General features: G+C 34.5%; 1 protein-coding gene across 1 annotated transcript in view; it reads left to right on the forward strand.

Moving 5' to 3' along the window:
• Positions 1–18,171, forward strand: part of LOC142342751 (guanine nucleotide-binding protein subunit beta-5-like) — a 42,506-nt gene that overhangs the window by 9,734 nt on the left and 14,601 nt on the right. Inside the window, exon 5 of the mRNA XM_075394287.1 lies at positions 2,328–2,709. Coding sequence (XP_075250402.1) covers positions 2,328–2,709 — 382 coding nt within the window. The remainder of the gene's footprint in view (positions 1–2,327; positions 2,710–18,171) is intronic.

The following is an 18,171-nucleotide window of genomic DNA, read 5'->3' on the forward strand; positions in this document are numbered from 1 at the left end:
TTTTTAGGTTTTGTGAAATATAGAAAAATTTCAAAGAGCTATTTAAAATACAGGCATCATGTTTTTGCAATGTGTGACATTTTGGTTTTTACTTCATTTTTCTTAAAGGATCGTACAATACTGGTCAGTTTTGAATGCAAGAATGGTTAGGTAGACTTTTAACATGTCACCCTGAATGGCAATCGTTTTGTGTGTTTTTTTTCAAAATTCGAATAATTGTGTCATTTAACTTGAATTCTGTTCTGAAAATTGAGATGGACGCAGACTAATAATTATGTAACAGATTGGGACTTTGATTCTAACATTCTCAAATACAACGCGAAGAACAAACCTATTAATGCATCCTAAAGAGATGAGGGGTGTCATATTGAAGCTCTTGTCATATTGCCGGTCATGGAGAGTAGATTTCATGAGAAATTTTATCAAGTTTTGCAGCATACCCCTCAACCACCAACATATACGCGTACACAGCAAGCACAGACTAGAAGACTAAAAATTGTAATAAGTACACAGTGGGTTGGAAAAATCAACTAGAAAATCTATCTGACGCTAGTTTGATTTTGCAAATCTTTGTTTTAATGAGAATGTTGCCGCGCGTCAAAAAGCAAGTGTGCATGAGAGGGGTGCGCGTCAAAAAGCAAGTGTCAAAAAACAAGTGCGTCAAAAAGCAAGTGTGCATGAGAGAGGGCTTCTTATGCCCACCTTTGAGATAGCTGAAAAACCTGGACTTCAAAAATTTTTCGGATCTTTTCTGCTAGCGCCTCCCCCGCATAGTTGAGCACCCCCTTTTTACATGTTTTTAATATACTGTTACAGCTAAGTAAGTTTATGCATTAAGATATATGAACAAAAAGCTAGCACAGCTATAGTTTAAAAGTATTAAGTATTTCAACCAAAATTTGTTGCATATAATGTAAGCATCAATAAAAATTTCGTTTTTGGTGTTATCGGCTACAACAAGGGCTCAAAAATTTTTCAAAGGAAACTATTCTAAAAGTGCCTTCAGTCTACCTAGACACTCTTGTTGCAATGAAATGCAAATATCGCTCTTACAATTCGCGAAAACTTAGATTTTATGGGTGCTAAATTAACGGCTGGGAAGGGCGCTAACAGAAAAGATCCAATTTTTCTTGATAAAGTACCTCTGTTTTTCCGGTAATTTAAAAGAAATATTGGATCTTTCCCGTATGTGTCCCCAGTACATTATGCACCCCTCAGTTACAGAGCACGTGTAATTACATAGTTAATCCTTATGTAAAAATATGGGACGTGCGTCTGGGGGTTGCTAATAATATGCACCCACTAAGCTGGGGGGCACAAACGGAAAAGATCCGAAATTTTTTTACAATTTCGAACGAGAATGAAAGTATTAGAAAGAGTCATTTAGCTTTGAAAATTGGTAAACTGGTTCGTTTATTTTTGATAAGAATAAGGTTTTCAAATGTTTTTTTTTGTGCAGAAAACTTTTCAAATGTTTTAAATAAAAAGCGCAGAAAACTTGTCTGTAGTTTTTAGCTGGAATTCGTATCTGAAATTGTCAAATTCTCTGGAAAAAATTGAAATTATAAGTGTCCAGATTTGCAGTTAACTCATCCAGTTTTTGGGAAACGGGATTTTGGAGTTAGCCCTCATTTCGTTCGCCAGAAAAAACATCTTTATAACTACTTATATCTTTCTCAGATGAGTTTCCAGGGTGTCATGGTTAGAAAAGCCCTGGTAGTATAGCTGTGCTTTCTTCACTAATATGTGATGGGGTTGGAACAAGAACGTTGTGGTAAGGTCTGCTGTCTAAAGGTATCACTGAAGTACTGATAGTATTTTGGAGTCTATTTTCATTGGCCTATCACATCAGTTTCTGTTCATTAATTGCTCTCGAACGAAGTTTGTAGCAATTATATTAATCGCGTGGTCTTTATGCGGGTTTTCGCTTGACCGATTTTTCGTCTGACCCTTTTAACTATTCATCCTAAAAAGCGGGGTAAATAGGTGAAGCCCGGAGGTTATTAAGTGGCTGGGCAGCTCTTTAAGAGTCTTACGTCTTATTAGTCTCTAAATATGCCATTCGCCGAAATTGTTTTGAGGAGCCAATTTTACGGTTTTAAGGGCGGGTCTTAAACTTTAAACCCCCTTAGTAAACAACACCCCATCCCATTCACCCACTCCTCTCCTCCGAACACTCCCAACGTCCACCTGGGGATTTGGACCCCCCTCTTGTCCATCCCTTCCAACGCTACCTGCCATCGGTTGCCAAAGTTTTTAGAGAATTAATCACATCACAGTTTGCAGTAATATTTTATTACAAACTTAATTTAAAATGTTTATCATAGATTTTGACTGGAAGTGGGGATAGCACTCTTGCACTGTGGGACGTTGAGAGCTGCAAACAGATGCAAGTGTTCAATAGTCATCAAGCTGATGTCACCAGTGTCAATATCTCGCCCGCAGAGACAGGCTACACTTTCGTGTCGGGTGGTGCTGATAAAATGGCGATAGTCTGGGATATACGTTCTGGACAGCCAGTCCAGACATTTGATGGTCCTGAGGCTGATATTAACTGTGTGAAATTCTACCCTAGTGGGGATGCATTCGCAGTTGCGTCCGATGATGCGACATGCAGACTGTTTGATTTAAGAGCGGATCGAGAAGTCAACTGCTTCGCGAAAGACAGCATAATATTCCCAGCTACTTGTCTCGATTTCTCCCTCAGTGGTAAGCCACTACAGTTATACGCTTGTAATAGAGTAATCTATAGCCGTTGAATTGTATTGGGGCGTTGTCTTTTTTTAAGAAGATCTGTACGCACATTTTTATGATTTTTGAAGTCAAATTGGAGTAATGATTTCGGTCACGCCGAAACAGGAAGTGGAGCGAAAAAACGAGTGGTTTTGTGGCGTAAATTTTTGCTCTAATTTTAAAGTAGTGTGAGGAAACGGTGTATGAACAAAAATTTCCTTTCTCGCTAGTGAATTTTTGTCACATGCGACAATTTCACTTCGATTTTTAACGTTATTTCGATTTTTCAGATCGGATTTTTTTCTAAATGGTTTTCCCCAATCCATTAATAGTTCATTCTAGGCCTAGTTTTTTTTGTTTGAACCAAATTTCCATTTCCGGCTATTATAGCACTCCTAATTTTTTTTACTTCGTCGAACTTTTTTTCGCTTTACCATTTTGCCGCTTTTTCAGCATTTTGCGTGAAATCTTTTTGACTTCTCAAGGCTAGTTTCTCTCTTCTCTCATTCTGCTAAAAGTGAATTTAAACATCAGTTGCTCAGCAAAGCAATTCAAAATGAACAGAGACAGAATAAAAAACTGAATTCAGAAATAGAAACGGGATAAACCCATAAAGCCCAATTTTAGATGCCCGCTATTTAAACGTCGTTCCTATAAGTCTCAGTTACCATCTCTTATGCTTATTGGTATTGATAGTAGCCCCTGTAGCCTCTCTCTAAGAAACAGAAGTAAGTTAAACTACGAAATGCCATCAAAATAAGTCGGACTTAAGAAATGTTTTTGTACAAAAATCTTTTTTTCGATACCTTCTATTCTTTCAATCCCAATCATGCTTATTGGAATCAACGGCGGCTATTTTCCGGCAATCTGCTGCGTATGTTTTGTTTTTTGATCTGATTTTTTTTAGAAATTGTCCCGATTCACTCATAGTCCGTCCTAGGTCTAGTTTTTTGTTTAGTCTATGAAATTTCTTTGAATTGTACATCAGGACTTGTCCTGCTATGTTTTTTTATTTGGTCGTCAAGATTCTTTGTTAAAATCACTGCAAATCTGCTTTTTATTCATTTGTTCACGCAATTTTTTTGTTTCAGTTTTTTGCCACAAGTGACCTCTCTCACACAATTGACTTCTTCACTCTCAATTTGACTGTTCTTTACTTTTTAAGGAGACAAGGGGAAAGTGAGTATTGTGTCACTCTAATTGATAATTAATAGCCACGAAGCGATAGCGGCTATTATTGGGGACATCGTGGTTTTTTACAATCCAAGAATTCGATTGTATTGGTGCTATGTCTTTTTTACAATTCGAAGAATTTGAACTGTATTGGTGTGTTGAATTTAACTTTTTTAGAGATCTGTTCACGCTTTTTCCGACTTTTTTTACGTGAATGAGAAGTCAAATTAGAGTGTTGATTTTGGTCTTTCTGAAATAGTAACGGGAGCGAAAAATCGAGGTTTGAGGCGTGACTTTTTTCAGGTGTTTCAATTTAACTTCTGTTTTTAGAGTCTCCTTTCCCTAGGTGCTTTTAATACGGTACATATGTGTTCGTTTTTTAAAAAAAAATCTTGGTGATTTTTCTAGTTTTTCTAGGATTTGTACTCATTGCCGTCTTATCACTTAATTTCATTGATGACAGGTCTCAACGGTGGTGCCTGACGACTCAATTAATTGATGTAATTGTACTTTTAGTAGCTGTTGCGTTCTGTGACTTTTATACAAATTGTTTTCAAAACGTTTCAGATTGATAGTGCAGCTTTCGGTTAGTTTTGTCGTATCATATAATATTATTTGTGAGAGGACGCATCGACATTTAATGACAGGTTGCTAATGAAAATAGAGGAATATAGTTGGCAGTTTGAGTCCATAGCAGTTGTTTTTTAATGTTGATCCTGTTTTTCAAGAGATAAATGAATTTCAAGTCTTGCTTGGTTTTGTTTTTCTTATTTTGTTTGATTGCTTATTCTCATTACTTACAGCTCTCATTTGCCTATTAATGAGGAGTAAATGATTTTAAGGTCATAAATTAATACAATGCTTTGAATTGTTTTTCAGAACTTGTCCTAGTATGTTTTCACAACTTTTTTCATGACTTTGTGCTTTCAAAACGGGATAGACAGTTTCCGAGCCCAAGATCTTGCAATTTTTCGCGTTTTTTCATTTTAAATTTTTTGTTGAACCAGTCTAAAATTGAGGTGTGTAAAATTTGATAAAGGACTTTTGCAAGACATATTTTTTTTGTTATGGCCAGTTTAAGAGCTATATGTTTTGGTACTAGAAACAAACACGCAAATTTGTACTAATTTTTACAATTTTCAAGTTTTTTGAAATTTTGTCATTTTTGAGTTTTAACCCTTGGTGTTAAAGAGCTTCCTCTAGTTTTTGATAATTGGTTACTGCATATTTTCTAGGGGCAATTGAATGGTTTTCATTTTCTTAACATTACGAACATTAGCAATTTTTTGTATTGGCGATAGAATGGTTTTCAACATTTGAATATCACAAATTTTAGCAATTTTCAAAAAAATTCGAAATTTTTTCAATTTTTCTGAAAATTTGGCATTTTGAGGCTTCTCAAGCCTCAAGGGCCAAGGAGCCTCCTCTAGGTTTTTATAGTAAGTTACTGCATGGTTTCTAGTGGCAATCAAAGAGTTTTCATTTTTTAATGTCAAGAATTTGTTTTTTTTTTCAATAAAACTTGCATTTTTGTAAGTTTTGAAAATTTTTCAACTGCGATTTGTTTCCGGCACCATGGGCCAAGGAACCTCATGAAGGGTTTGATAATAGGTTACTGCATAGTGGCTAGAGGTAATGGATTGATACTTGATATTTTGACATTTTCTAATAACACGAGTTTTACCAATTTTTTTGATAAAATTTAATTTAGTTTTTCTGTAATTTTTTTACGTTCCGAATTGATCAAGCTTTGAGCCAATAAAACTATTGAAGTCTTGAAATAGGAATACTAGATGGTCTCTGGAGACAGTGAAATGGTTCTGAAGATGTTAATATCACAAAGTTTAGCAAAATTTTGTTAAAATTTTTGATAGTTTTTAATTTTTTTGGTTTTTCTTTGTCATTTTCTGAGTTTGACGGTCTGTGCTGGCCTAAAATATTTTTTTATGTCCCAGGGATGGGTTACATGGAAATTTTTTTCCGGCAGAGCTTGCTTTTGCACTTCTCAGTTGTTTTTTTTTAAGCATTTGTCATATTTTAAGAGGTTGTCCGCCTTTACTGGATAATGAATCGCTTTCAAGGCTTGTGCGTGAGTTGTTTATATTTAGTTGTATCATATTTGCCCTTCATGGTAAAAGCTTCAAGAGTTTTAGGTTTGATTATTTTGTTGTTTAGTTTGATTATTTTAGTTTTTGAACTTTCAAATAGTCTCCACGTGCACCCGGGAGGCTATTTAATTCTGATTCAGCTCCTGATTATAATTTTTTACTGTTGTATCAGAGGCCGGACTTCGTTTGAATAGCCCCAGTTACAGTGGGTTTCAAGTTCATGCGGAAGAAACCTGTACGCTTCATATTCGAACGTTGCAAACGGTGTAGTAAGTAACGACCAATGAATTCCTGATATCCGAGATCAAACTTTTTGCGCAAGAATTCTTCGCAGTTGTTTGAGCTTTCAGTGCATCAGGTTATTTTCTCAGTCAACAATTGGCGCAAGAATTCTCCGCATTTGTTCGACTGATTTATTTGTTACTTGTAGTTATTTTTTTAGATAATAGGATTTAGATTATTCGTTTAATTAGGACTTATTCAGCGCTTACTGCAGTCTTCAGACTATAATTATTTGTCCCTAACTGTGTGCTCGGGTTTATGTACTCAACAAGAACGCGTTATCTATGTTCGTTGTGAATCTAAATGTGTTCATGGATCTTGCCTTGGAATTGCTCAGATAACAAATTGCATTGAAATGATATTTTGTTCTTATCCGAGCTGTTTGTCAACTTTTACTACAGAGTTATCAGACCTTGATCGATAATCTGCTCTTGAAGTTAAAATAGAAAAAGTACACTAGCTGATTACTGAAATTAAGTCAATGAAGCTGGAGATAAATTCTCTGAAGAAACCGGATAACCCGTATCTTAGAGCTGCTTTCAGAAATCGAACTGACATTACTGCTAGTGATCGTAATTCGAAGAAACGGAACGCTGAAGGCAATGTTTCCAAGAAGGGCACAAATATTAATTATCAGACAAAAAAGAAAGCATCTCTACATAAAGCGAGGGAATGGCTGGTCTTCTTTGAAACATGACCATCAAATTTCAGATCTGTCTCCGACCGTGTAAAAGTATGCTTACATAATGTAAGATCAATTCGCAACAATACCTCGCAAATTAGAAATCTTATTGAAGCTAATTGAAATTGAGCTTTTGGTGTGTATATATCGTCGACCAAATACTAATGTATATGCCTTTATGATTGAGTTAACATCGCATCGTTTTTTGAGGAGAAAGCGCTATTGTTCAAAAAATTACTTACTGTAGGTGATATCAATATTTCTATGTTGCTATCAAATGATGTGTCAACAAATAGGTTTTTTGGATGAATTTGGTTTGCAACAGCAAGTTACTGTGCCTACTCACAAAAGTGGTGGAATTTTAGACCAAGTTATTACATCCGAGGAGATTGAAGTATCAGAACATCTTGTAAATTTTTTTCCATGCTCTGATCATGGAGTTGTGCACTTTTACCTTCTGCATAAGCTCAAGATTTTAGCTGTAAAGAGAGCCTAGTGTAGAAAATGTCGGAATGTTGGTGTGGTAGCGTTTGCAGAACAAATTGTTGCTCCGATTGACAAAGATAATCCTGAAAATGTTTGGAACAATTTTTCAATGAACGAAATCAGTTTGTCGATAAGAACCATCGTCTGAAAACTAAGTATGTGAGAATTCATACGTGCCCTTTCTTTGACGTTGAGCTAAGAACGATGAAAAAAGCGAAAAGGAAGTTTGAGAAAGCTTGGCGAAAGATTGGAAATTCCGAAGCCAAAAACTAGTTTCTTAATTCAGTTTTGGAGTATTTTGAGCTGTAAATACCTTGATAAATGTATCGTTAATACCTTGATAAATGTGTCGCTAGTGTAAATGAGCGTGTTGGGTTCTATAATGCAGCAACTCTTCTATAATGAAGCAATTTGCAAAAAACAATGTCATGCTGCAGTCACTAGGGGGGTTAGAATGTCTAGCAATGAAGCTTAATGCTTTAAGAAAGTAGAAACCGTATTAGTTTCACTACCTCTATCGAATTGTCTTAAATTGAATGATTCACATACAACTACCCTGGACACTTTTCAGGTTTTTCCACGAAGTAATTTGCAATTACTTCTACCAAAACTTTTGAACAGTACGGCACAGAGTGATGTAATGCCAACGAGGTTATGTAAAATTGTTTTGAGAAATTGTCCGGACTACTTCATTGCGTTAATTGATTGAAACTTTCTCCAGACAGGATACTTACGAGGCAGCTCATAAAGAAGTGTAAACTCGATCCTGAGTTGTCGAGTTCTCTCCCTGTGACAAATCTAAGAATCCTGTCAAAAGTTATTGAAGTTGAGCAAATTAACTTGTATCTGGAATCCAATAACTTCAATAGCAAGTCTCAGAGTGCTTTTCGTTGCTCGCATTCAACAGAAACGGCTTTGAAAGTTTTTGATGTTCTGCTTTTTTATCTAGACGAGTCGCTTTCCGTGATGTGTATTGGGTTAGACTTGTCCGAAGCGTTTGTTATTATTGATCATCAGTTTATATTTGATATTAGCGAAATGGATTGGTTTGCAATTTTTGGTGTTACTGTTAATTCAAAATATCTTTCGCATAGTTTACAACAAATTATCATAAAGGGATGTCTTTCTGATGATATTAAAGTTAAGACGGGTGTGCCACAAGGGTCGGATCTTGGTCCTTTACTTTTTTCCTGTTATATACTGCCTTATGAAGATAAACTGAAAAAATTGGGAATAATTTTTTATATCTACGCAGATGATACCGTTCTTTGTTTTGTATGCGGTTCAACCCTCAGTCAATGCATTTTTGATAATATTTTGACCTCGATTCATTGGTTTAGCAATGCAAAATTGAAATTGAATGCGGATAAGAGTGAGTATCTGATTATTCGGAAAAGTAATTGTTAAACATGGTCATTTACGTCTGCCAGAAGATGGTGACCACACTGAACAGGTAAAAGTTCTAGGTTGTTATTTTTATTGTCGACTTACTCTGCAACGACAGGTCAACTTTGTTTGTTCGAATTCATTTTATTATCTCCGTAAAGTGTGGTCAATTTGAGATCAAGTTAAAACACCAGTCCAAATTGAGTTTAATTAGAGTTCTAGTGTTATCACGTGTTGACTACTGTAATTCGATCTATTATGCTCTGCCGAATTTTCTGTTAACAAAACTTCAGCGAATAATGAACTCTGCCGCGCTTTTGATTTTTCGGTTGTCACCTTTAACACCCATCTCGTCGTACCTGAAGCAGCTACACTGGTTGCAATTAAGCAACGCCTTGTGATCAAAATCTTTTGTATCCGCATCGCTTTGTACATCATACTGGCAATCTTCCACTATTTTTCTCGGAACTAATGAAACGAAATACGATGGTTACAGGGTCGCAATATTTTTGAAATTTACTTGTTCCCAAATTTCGCACTATTTTTGGAAGACCTTCGTGCTCGCATGCCGTCGCTGTTGAGTTGAGTGAACTCTCTTATGGTTTGAAACTTATGCCCTCCGAAATTTTATTCAGGCGAAAGATCAAAAGTTATCTGTTTTAATTTTCCTGCACTGTTGGGATTTTAAATGGTGCTGAAATTAATAAGAAAAATAATAATAATAGGAATAATAATAGTGAAAAAAATTTTGAGATTGTCTCTTAGCCTGGGATTGTTCAATTGATCTGCTAGTCAGATAAATCGCTTTTCAGTTGCTTTTAATTCAATTCTTTAGATTGTATTTCAAGACTTGTCCTGCTATGTTTTTGGATTCGTTGTCTCCATCGATGAATCTTGCGACCTGACTTCTTGAAGTTGACTTTTCAGTTTGTTGTTTCTACTGCTTTGCAGCAAAATTTATGTGCGTGACGGCATTTGTTCTGCTTTTAGGTCAATTGCGTGACTATTCACTAAGAAAATGACTTCTGAACTCAATTAGTAAACTTTAATTTTTGAACCTTTACTAGTTAAAGGTCAATAGTGTACATCTAAGTAGTGCCAATTGTATATGATCTAATTCTTGAGTTTCTGATTTCGAATTTCAATTCATCAAAAATGACAGCCAGAATCTAACCAAAAAGTCCAGTAGTCTATTAAAGGACTGGCGGTCAATCTGTCTATCTTATTTCTTGAATTGTTTCAGTTCATGGAAGGGCACAAGTGCCTATTTGGGAACTGTTCCGGCAATCTGCCGGCTAGGTTCATTTATGAGCAAGTAGTGAAAAGAAGAGTAGCATCTAATGAAAGGAAGAAAATTCTTTGATTTTCCTTGATACAAATCTTTTTGATACTGCAAATCTTCAAAGCTTTAGCGGCTCTTTTCTGGCAACCTGTCAGCTATGCAAGGTGCTTTTTAGTTACGTGTTTTTCCAGCTTTTCCATGACTTAGTTTTCAAAACCGTTTATTGAGGTAATGTCACGTGGGCATGAAGTTTCATTAGAGCACCTAAGCTGACTTTAGTAGCTTTCTCTTAGAGTTCTGAAGCCACTGGGAAGACCTAAATACAAGGTAAAATTTTTTATGTTTGGGGATTTTCTATTGTTTTGCGATTATTCACAAACTGACGTTTTCCAAAGTTCATAAGTCTTCTGGAAGCAAACTTATTTTAACTCTGCTTTTTGAGCTATATATGTTGGCTGTTTTAAGTTTTTTTTGATAAAATGTCTTTTAAAAATTTTTAATCTTAAGAGGCGCAGTAAAGTTTTAAGACTTGAAAATGTGTTACTAGAAAGCTTCTCCAACGGAATGTTTTGACTGTATATTATGAAATGTGGCAACTTCTCAATAAAAATTTTGTTTATAATTTTTCAACCTATAGGGGCCGATAAAAGGTTTTCAGGGCCTGCAGATAAGTTAGTGTTTATGTTCAAGAGATGAGCAGATGCTTTTGAATATATTGATCGCTTGAATTTTGCAAATTTTCTAAGTGGTTTTTGATTGCAGTTTTTGCAATTTTCTGATTTTTTTTTAAATTAAGTTCGATAAAATTCTAATTCAAGTTTTTTGATCAGTTGACTTCTGATTTAACCTCACTCGCTGTTTCAACTGAATGGACTATAAATTCTTTCACGCATTGAATTAAGCAATGCAGTGAATACGTTCAAAGTCAAAAGAGCAAAATCAAAAGAAACAGGATAAGCATATAAAGCCCGATCTTTAAGTTGTTTGCATTAGGTTATTAAAGTTCATTAAGCGATTACTAGCTGGCATTAATATTTTCCAGCACTTTGCCGGCTATGTTCTAAATTTTTTGTTATTGCGTTCCTTTACCTATGGGGGCCAATGAATCTTTTTTTAGGGCTTGGAAGTAGGTCACTGGATAGTTTCTAGAGACAAAGAAATGATTTTGAAGATAACAAGTGTCTCTGTTCAGCAACTTTTCTGTAAAATTTCTAATTTTCTCAATTTTGAAGATAATTTCAATTTGAAAATGTTTTTGAAGATGTTTATTTTACAAAATTTAGCAAAAATGCCTTTAAACATCTTTAACAGCCGCCGTCAGGCTCTCCACGGCTATTATTTAGGCGCTCTCTCTGTTTATTTCGCTTTACCTTTTGATCCATTTAGTTTCACATAAGTCAGGATTTTCACGTTTGACTTCGGACTTAACCTCTCTCGCTGTTTCAACTGAATGGATTATAAATTCTTTCGCTCATTCAATTCCGAAATGCAGTAAATACGTGCGAACCAATAGAGCAAAATCAAAAGAAACAGGATAAGCATATAAAGCCCGGTCATTAAGTTGATCTGCATTAGGTTATAAAAGTTCATTAAGCGATTGCTAGCTGGCATTAGTATTTTTCAGCAATTTGCCAGCTATGTTCTAAATTTTTTGTTGTTGCGTTCCTTTACCTTTAGGGGCCAATGAATCTTTTTTTAGAGCTTGGAAATAGGTCACTGGATAGTTTCTAGAGACAAAGAAATGATTTTGAAGATAACAAGTCTCTTATATTCAGCACCTTTTCTGTATATTTTTTTTCAATTTTTGATACCTTGTTATTTTGTTTTCGAGGCCAATCAAACTTTTTAAGGTTCTGTGGATGGTTTACTGGATATTTTCTAGAGACAATAAGATGGGTTTTCAAACAATTTTGCCAGTTTAAGCGGTTCTTCAAGAGAGTTTGCAATTTATTTTAAAGTATTTTAAATTTTTTGTTAAATATCTTCAAAGATTGTGTGCAGGCTGTGTGTCAATTGCATCAATTTTTATTTTAGGTTAGTAGCTTCAAGAACTTCAGCATAATCTTCGTATTTTATGAAACTATCTGTTTGGCAGGCGTTGTGCGATTGGTATGCTTGTCCTATGGTCTCACACAGGTATTTTGTTTTTGTAAGAGTGGCTATTTCTGTTTTAATGCTTGTCGTCTGGCAATGCTTATTCAGTTGTTACATTAAAATATCGACAATATTCTTCAAAATTTGGTTTGAAATCAGTTGTAGTTTTTTTTAGCTGCCGTGAGCCTCGCGAAGGCTATTTAGCCGCTCTTTTTTTAAGGAATTTTAATTGTATTGGCGTTGTTTTTACGACTTGATGATTCATGGGAATATAATGTTTTCAATCAGTCGTTTGGATCTAAATTTATGTAGAAAATCCTTGTCTACCGTGAAAACAAGTGGTTAGTTCAATCTGCTGAAATAAATTCAAAATCGGAAAGCGGTGCGATAGATAGAAAGAGGTTAGAGATTTTTGTTCATGCATCATTGTACGAAAGAGCGAGAAGATTAGGCGTGAAAAATATTGCGCTGAGAATTTTTTTGATCACTTGCCGTTTTTTCGAAAGCGGTTCTATAAATAACCGTAAAGTGATTCCTGATGTTATTGTTCGCCTTCTCTTGGTTTTTTACAATTCAAAGTATTTGAATTGTTTTGGGGGCGCTATCTTAAAGAATTTGAATTGTTTTGGGGCGCTGTCTTTTTTTACAATTTAAAGAATTTTAATTGTTTTGGGGCGCTGTCTTTTTGTTTTAGACTTCACATTTTTTCATGATTTTTGAAGTCAAATTGGAGTAGTGATTTTGGTCACGCCGAAACAGGAAGTGGAGCGAAAAAGCGAGTGGTTGTGCGGCGTGATTTTTTTGCTCTAATGTTCACATGCGGCAATTTCACTTCAATTTTTACCGTTTTTTTCAATTTTTTGGAATGGATTTTTTTCTAAATGGTTTTCCCAATCCATTCATGTTTCATTCTAGGCCTAGTTTTTTGTTCGAACCGAATTTCCATTTCTCGCTGGTTTTTTGTTCACATGCGCCATTTCACCGTTGATTTTCCCGTTTTTTTTGGTTGTTTGATTTTTTTCGAATTTGTTTTTATCAATTCACTCATAGTCCGTCCTTTGTCTAATTTTCTGTTTAGTCAATGAAAATTCCTCGAATTGTACGTCAGGACCTGTCCTGTTATGTTTTTTTTCAAGATCTGTTCACACATCTTTGATTTTTGAAGTCAATTTGCAGTAGTTATTTTGCTCACGTCGAAACAGGAAATGGAGCGGAAGAGCGAAAGCTTTTGCGGCGTGCGTTTTATTCGCTCTAAATTTAAAGTAGAGTAAGAAAACGTTGTTGGAACAAAAATTCGCTTTCTCGCTAGCTGTTTTTTTTTGTTCACATGCGGCAATTTGTTTTCGAGTTTTATCGTTATTTCAATTTTTCGTCAGGACTTGTCCGGCTATGTTTTTAATTTTCGTCAACATGCTTTTTGTTACGAACATATGACGTCACTATCACTTCAAACCTGGAACGAGTTCCTACGTCTGAAATTGACCTTTCTTTACTTTTATTCAAAGAGACAAGGTCAAGTGAGCGTGTGTCACTCTAATTGAAGTTTATATGAGAGCAGCTGATCGAAGCAACAATAAGTTGATTAAGTTCTTATTCAAATATAACGTCTCAGCATTTAGTAAAAGTTTTTTGGTCTCGTTCTATGACTATTTTTTTGAAACTGGAGGTCTACAAGGTTTTTGCGGGGCTCTTTTGTGGCAATCTGCCAGCTAGGTTCGGACCTGGTAAATGTATTCGGAAGCGTTTTCATCCATTTTTTGCACATAGATGTTAGGCTTTTTCGCTATTTTGCATTGTCAGAGAATTTTCTGCCCTTTTCCTATTTACCTCCTTCTATAGCATTTGCAGATTTCGTTGGTTGAAACTTGTTTTTCTAGTGCTTATGCTGATCTTTGGTTGCAGTTTTCTTGATTATTTTGTTCGCCTAATTAGAACGCATTTAATCAAATTTGGGCTCATTTTGTCTTTTTTCCTGATACTTTTGCTTTAAAGCTTTTTGCAGTAGTTTCTCGTGTTCACTATTTAAAATAAGTTATTTCATATGTGGTTCCCGCTATTCTACATGACTTCTGAAAAAATGATGCCAAATTCGAATTTCTCTCAGGTTTTTTTTATTGTTGGCTTAACTTTGCTTATTGTGGCTCTGACAGGCACTGGGTTGGCCACTGATTGAGCAGAAAAATTTCTCAGAAGGCTTTTCTCAGAAAATTGATGGGAAGTCGCAGTTTGTTTTGTATGGATAGTTTGGTGTTTTTCTTGCTTTCCCTTTTGGTCGATTTTCTCTTCTGCTATGTACCGCCTCTGTTTGTTTATATCAAATGGCCGTGCTTTTTGATTATAAGCTGGTTATATTGCCAATAGTTTTTTCGGAGTCGCAACGTGTGCGTAAATTTTATTAAGTATTTTTTGTCATTTTTTTATCAGGTTTGGATTTTCTCATGTTATTAATAGCCGCCCTCATCTTCTCAGCCGTCTACTATAGCGCTCCTAATTTTTTTTCAATTCAAAGAATTTGAATTTATTGATGCGTTGTGTTTTTTTTTACAATTCAAAGAATTTGAATTGTATTGGGGCGCTGTTTTTTTAAGATGTTTTTACGCATTTTTCAATGACTTTGATATTTCAAAACGGGATAGCCGCTGGGATGGCCTCAATTCCAGGTTAAAAGGTCATTACTAGGAGTTTTTAGGCTCAAAATGGTTCAATTTTTCATATTTTTGTTATTTTTCAAGTTTTTTGCTTGATTAGTCTTAGATTGAAGTTTTTAAAAGGTAATGAAGGCCTTTTGCGAGACGAAAGTACTTGTTATGACCATTTTATGAGCTATATGTTTAGGTACTTCAAACACAAACACACAAAATGATACTAGTTTTTGCGATTTTTTTCCAAGTTTTTTGAAAATTTTTGTTATTTTTCGCGTTTTCCCAGCTTCAGGGGCCAAGGAATCTCCTTTAAGGTTTGATAATAGGGCTCTGTATAGTTTCTAGTACTAATGGAGTGGTTTTCAACATTTTCTCGAATTTTAGCATTTTTGATGAAACCTAATTTTTTTGAAGTTTCCTAAAGTTTTTGTCAATTTTTGATATTTGTCCCTTCTCAAGTATCAGGAAATCTATTCCACGGTCTGAAAAAAGCTGCTGCATAGTTCTCAGTTTCAATCGATTTGTTTTCAACAATATAACCTTTCGAATTTTGAAAATTTTCTGAGAAAACTTGCAAGTTTTTTAAGTTTTTTTTCAAAACATCTTTTCAGTTTTTCCTGCGTGAGTAGCCAGAAAACCTCATACAAGGTTTGATAATCTGTTACTAAATAGTTGATAGAGAGTAATTGTATGGTTTTCAACACTTTAATGGAACCATTTTCTGTTTTTTAAAATTTGAAGTTTTTTATAAAAATTAATGCCTATCGGTCTTTGAACCAATTAATTTCTTAAAGCTTGGAATTGGTTTACTGGATAGCCTCTAGAGACACTAGAATCATTTCTTAAAAAGTGATTCCTAAGATGTATCACAATTTTCAGCAACATTTCATTCAAATTTCAACTGATATCATTTTTAATTTTTGAAAATTTGCGAGTTAATCATTCTTCAAGGGCCAATGAATTTTTTCAGGCCTTGCAGATATACTACTGCACCAATTTCAGAAACAAAATTTGGTTTTGAACTTATTTTTTAAATAGGAGTATTTAATGGCATCAAATTTTGCCTTAGGGGTAAAAGCTTCAAAGTTTTATCAATGATTATTTACTTGTTTAGTTCGTTTGATTGTTTGCTTCTCAATTTTTGAGATGATTTTGGTTGTGTTTTGGCTGGCTTCGTGGAATTGATCTGCTGGTCAGGTAGAGTAATTCTAAGTTTTTCATTCATTTCTTTGAAGTGTATTTCAGGACTTGTCCTGCTATGTTTTAAGATGTGTTCACACGTTTTTCAATGACTTTGTTCTTTCAAAATGGGATAAACAGGTAAAGCCCAGCGATATTGTTATGACCTTTTTATGAGCTATATTTTTTGGTACTACAAACATAAACACAACACGCAAATTGATACTAATTTTTTTACAATTTTTTCAGTTTTATTGAATTTTTGTCATATTTTGAGTTTTTATCCCAAGGTGTCAAGAAACCTCCTCTAGAGTTTGATAAAGGGTTTGCTGATAGATTACTGCATAGTTTCTATTGGTAATGGAATGGTTTTTTTGCCATAATGATTTTTAGCATTTTTTCACAAAACAATTTTTTTTATGTTTTTTGAAATTTATTGTCATTATTCAAGTTGTTTGAGTCCCAGGGGCAAGAAAACCTCATCAGGGGTTGAATAATGGGTTACTGAAAAAATTTGAGTTGCCATGGAGTAGGTTTCAACTTTTGAATATCACAAATTTTTCAATTTCTGTTGACAGAATTCGCATTTTTTTCAGGTTTTTTTAAATTTTCAGTTTTTCAGCTTCAGAGACCAGGCAATCTCCTTTGAGTTTTGTTAAGAGTTCACTGCATAGTTTCTAGTAACATTGGAATGGTTTTTAACATTTTAATGTGTCGAATTTTAGCATTTTTTTGATAAAATCTGCAATTTTTTTAAGGCTTCCTAAAGTTTTTGTCAGTTTTTGATATTCGTACATTCTCAAATGCGAGAAAACGTATTCCACTTTCTGATGAAAAGTTACTGTATGGTTTTTAGTTTCAATGGATTTGTTTTCAACAATTTAAACTTTCGACTTTTAGAAGGTTTTTGATTAATTTTGCAATTTTTTTTTCACTTTTTTTCAAAACATTTGTATTTTATTTTTTTCCTGCCTCAGTAGCCAGGTAACCTCATTCAGTGTTTGATAGTATAATATTGAATAGTTGCTAGGGGGCAATTGAATGGTGTTCGACTTTTTTAACAAAACGAATTTCTATTTTTTGAAGTTTTAAATTTTTTCTAAAAATTTTTGCCTATCGATCTATGAGCCAATGAGTTTTTCTAAAGCTTGGAATTTGGTTACTGGATAGCCTCTAGAGACACAGAAATGATTCTGAAGATATTTATAACACGATTTTTAGCAACATTTCCTTAAAATTTGCAATTGATTTTTTTCCAAACTTTTTGTTCATTTTTGAGTTAATCGATCTTCAAGGGCCAATGAATTTTTTCCGTTCTTGCGGATATAATACTGGACCGATTTGAGAAACAAAAATTGGTTTTGAACCTATTTTTTAAATATGTTTTTGAAAGGGAAAAAATATTGCCTGAGGTTTAAAAGCTTCAAGAGTTTTAGCAATAAGTATATTTTTGTTTAGTTTTGATTCTTTTAGTTTCTCAATTTTTTAGATGATTTTTGTGTTCTGGCTGGCATTATTCAATTGATCTGCTGGTCAGGCAGAGAGCGTCTGAGTGTTTCATTCAATTCTTTGAATTGTATTTCAAGAATTGTCCTGCTATGTTTTTTTTACTTCGAACAAAAAAATGTTTCGCTTTACCTCATTTTGCCGCCTTTTCAACATTTTGCGTGAAATCTTTTTGACTTCTCTAGGCTAGTTTTTCTCTTCTCTCATTCTGCTAAAAGTGATTTTGAACATCAGTTGCTCAGCAAAGCAATTCAAAATGAACAGAGTTAGTACAAAAATGGATGTCAGAAATAGAAACGGGATAAACCCATAAAGCCCAATTTTAGATGCCCGCTATTTGAACGTCGTTCCTATAAGTCTTAGTTACCATCTCTAATGCTTATTGGTATGGATAGTAGCCCTGTAGCCTCTCTCTAAGAAACAGAAGTATGTTCAACTACGAATTTCCATCAAAATAAATCGGATTTAAAAAATGTTCTTACACAAAATTTTTTTTTTCAATATCTTCTATTCTTTCAATACCAATCATGCTTATTGGAATCGACGGCGGCTATTTTCCTGCAATCTGCCGGGTATTTTTTTTACTTTTCTTGTTAATTGCTCTCAAACGAAGTTTGA

The sequence above is a fragment of the Convolutriloba macropyga genome, chromosome 7, assembly GCF_964194025.1.
Source record: "Convolutriloba macropyga chromosome 7, txConMacr16.3, whole genome shotgun sequence".
NCBI classification, from domain to species: domain Eukaryota; kingdom Metazoa; phylum Xenacoelomorpha; order Acoela; family Convolutidae; genus Convolutriloba; species Convolutriloba macropyga.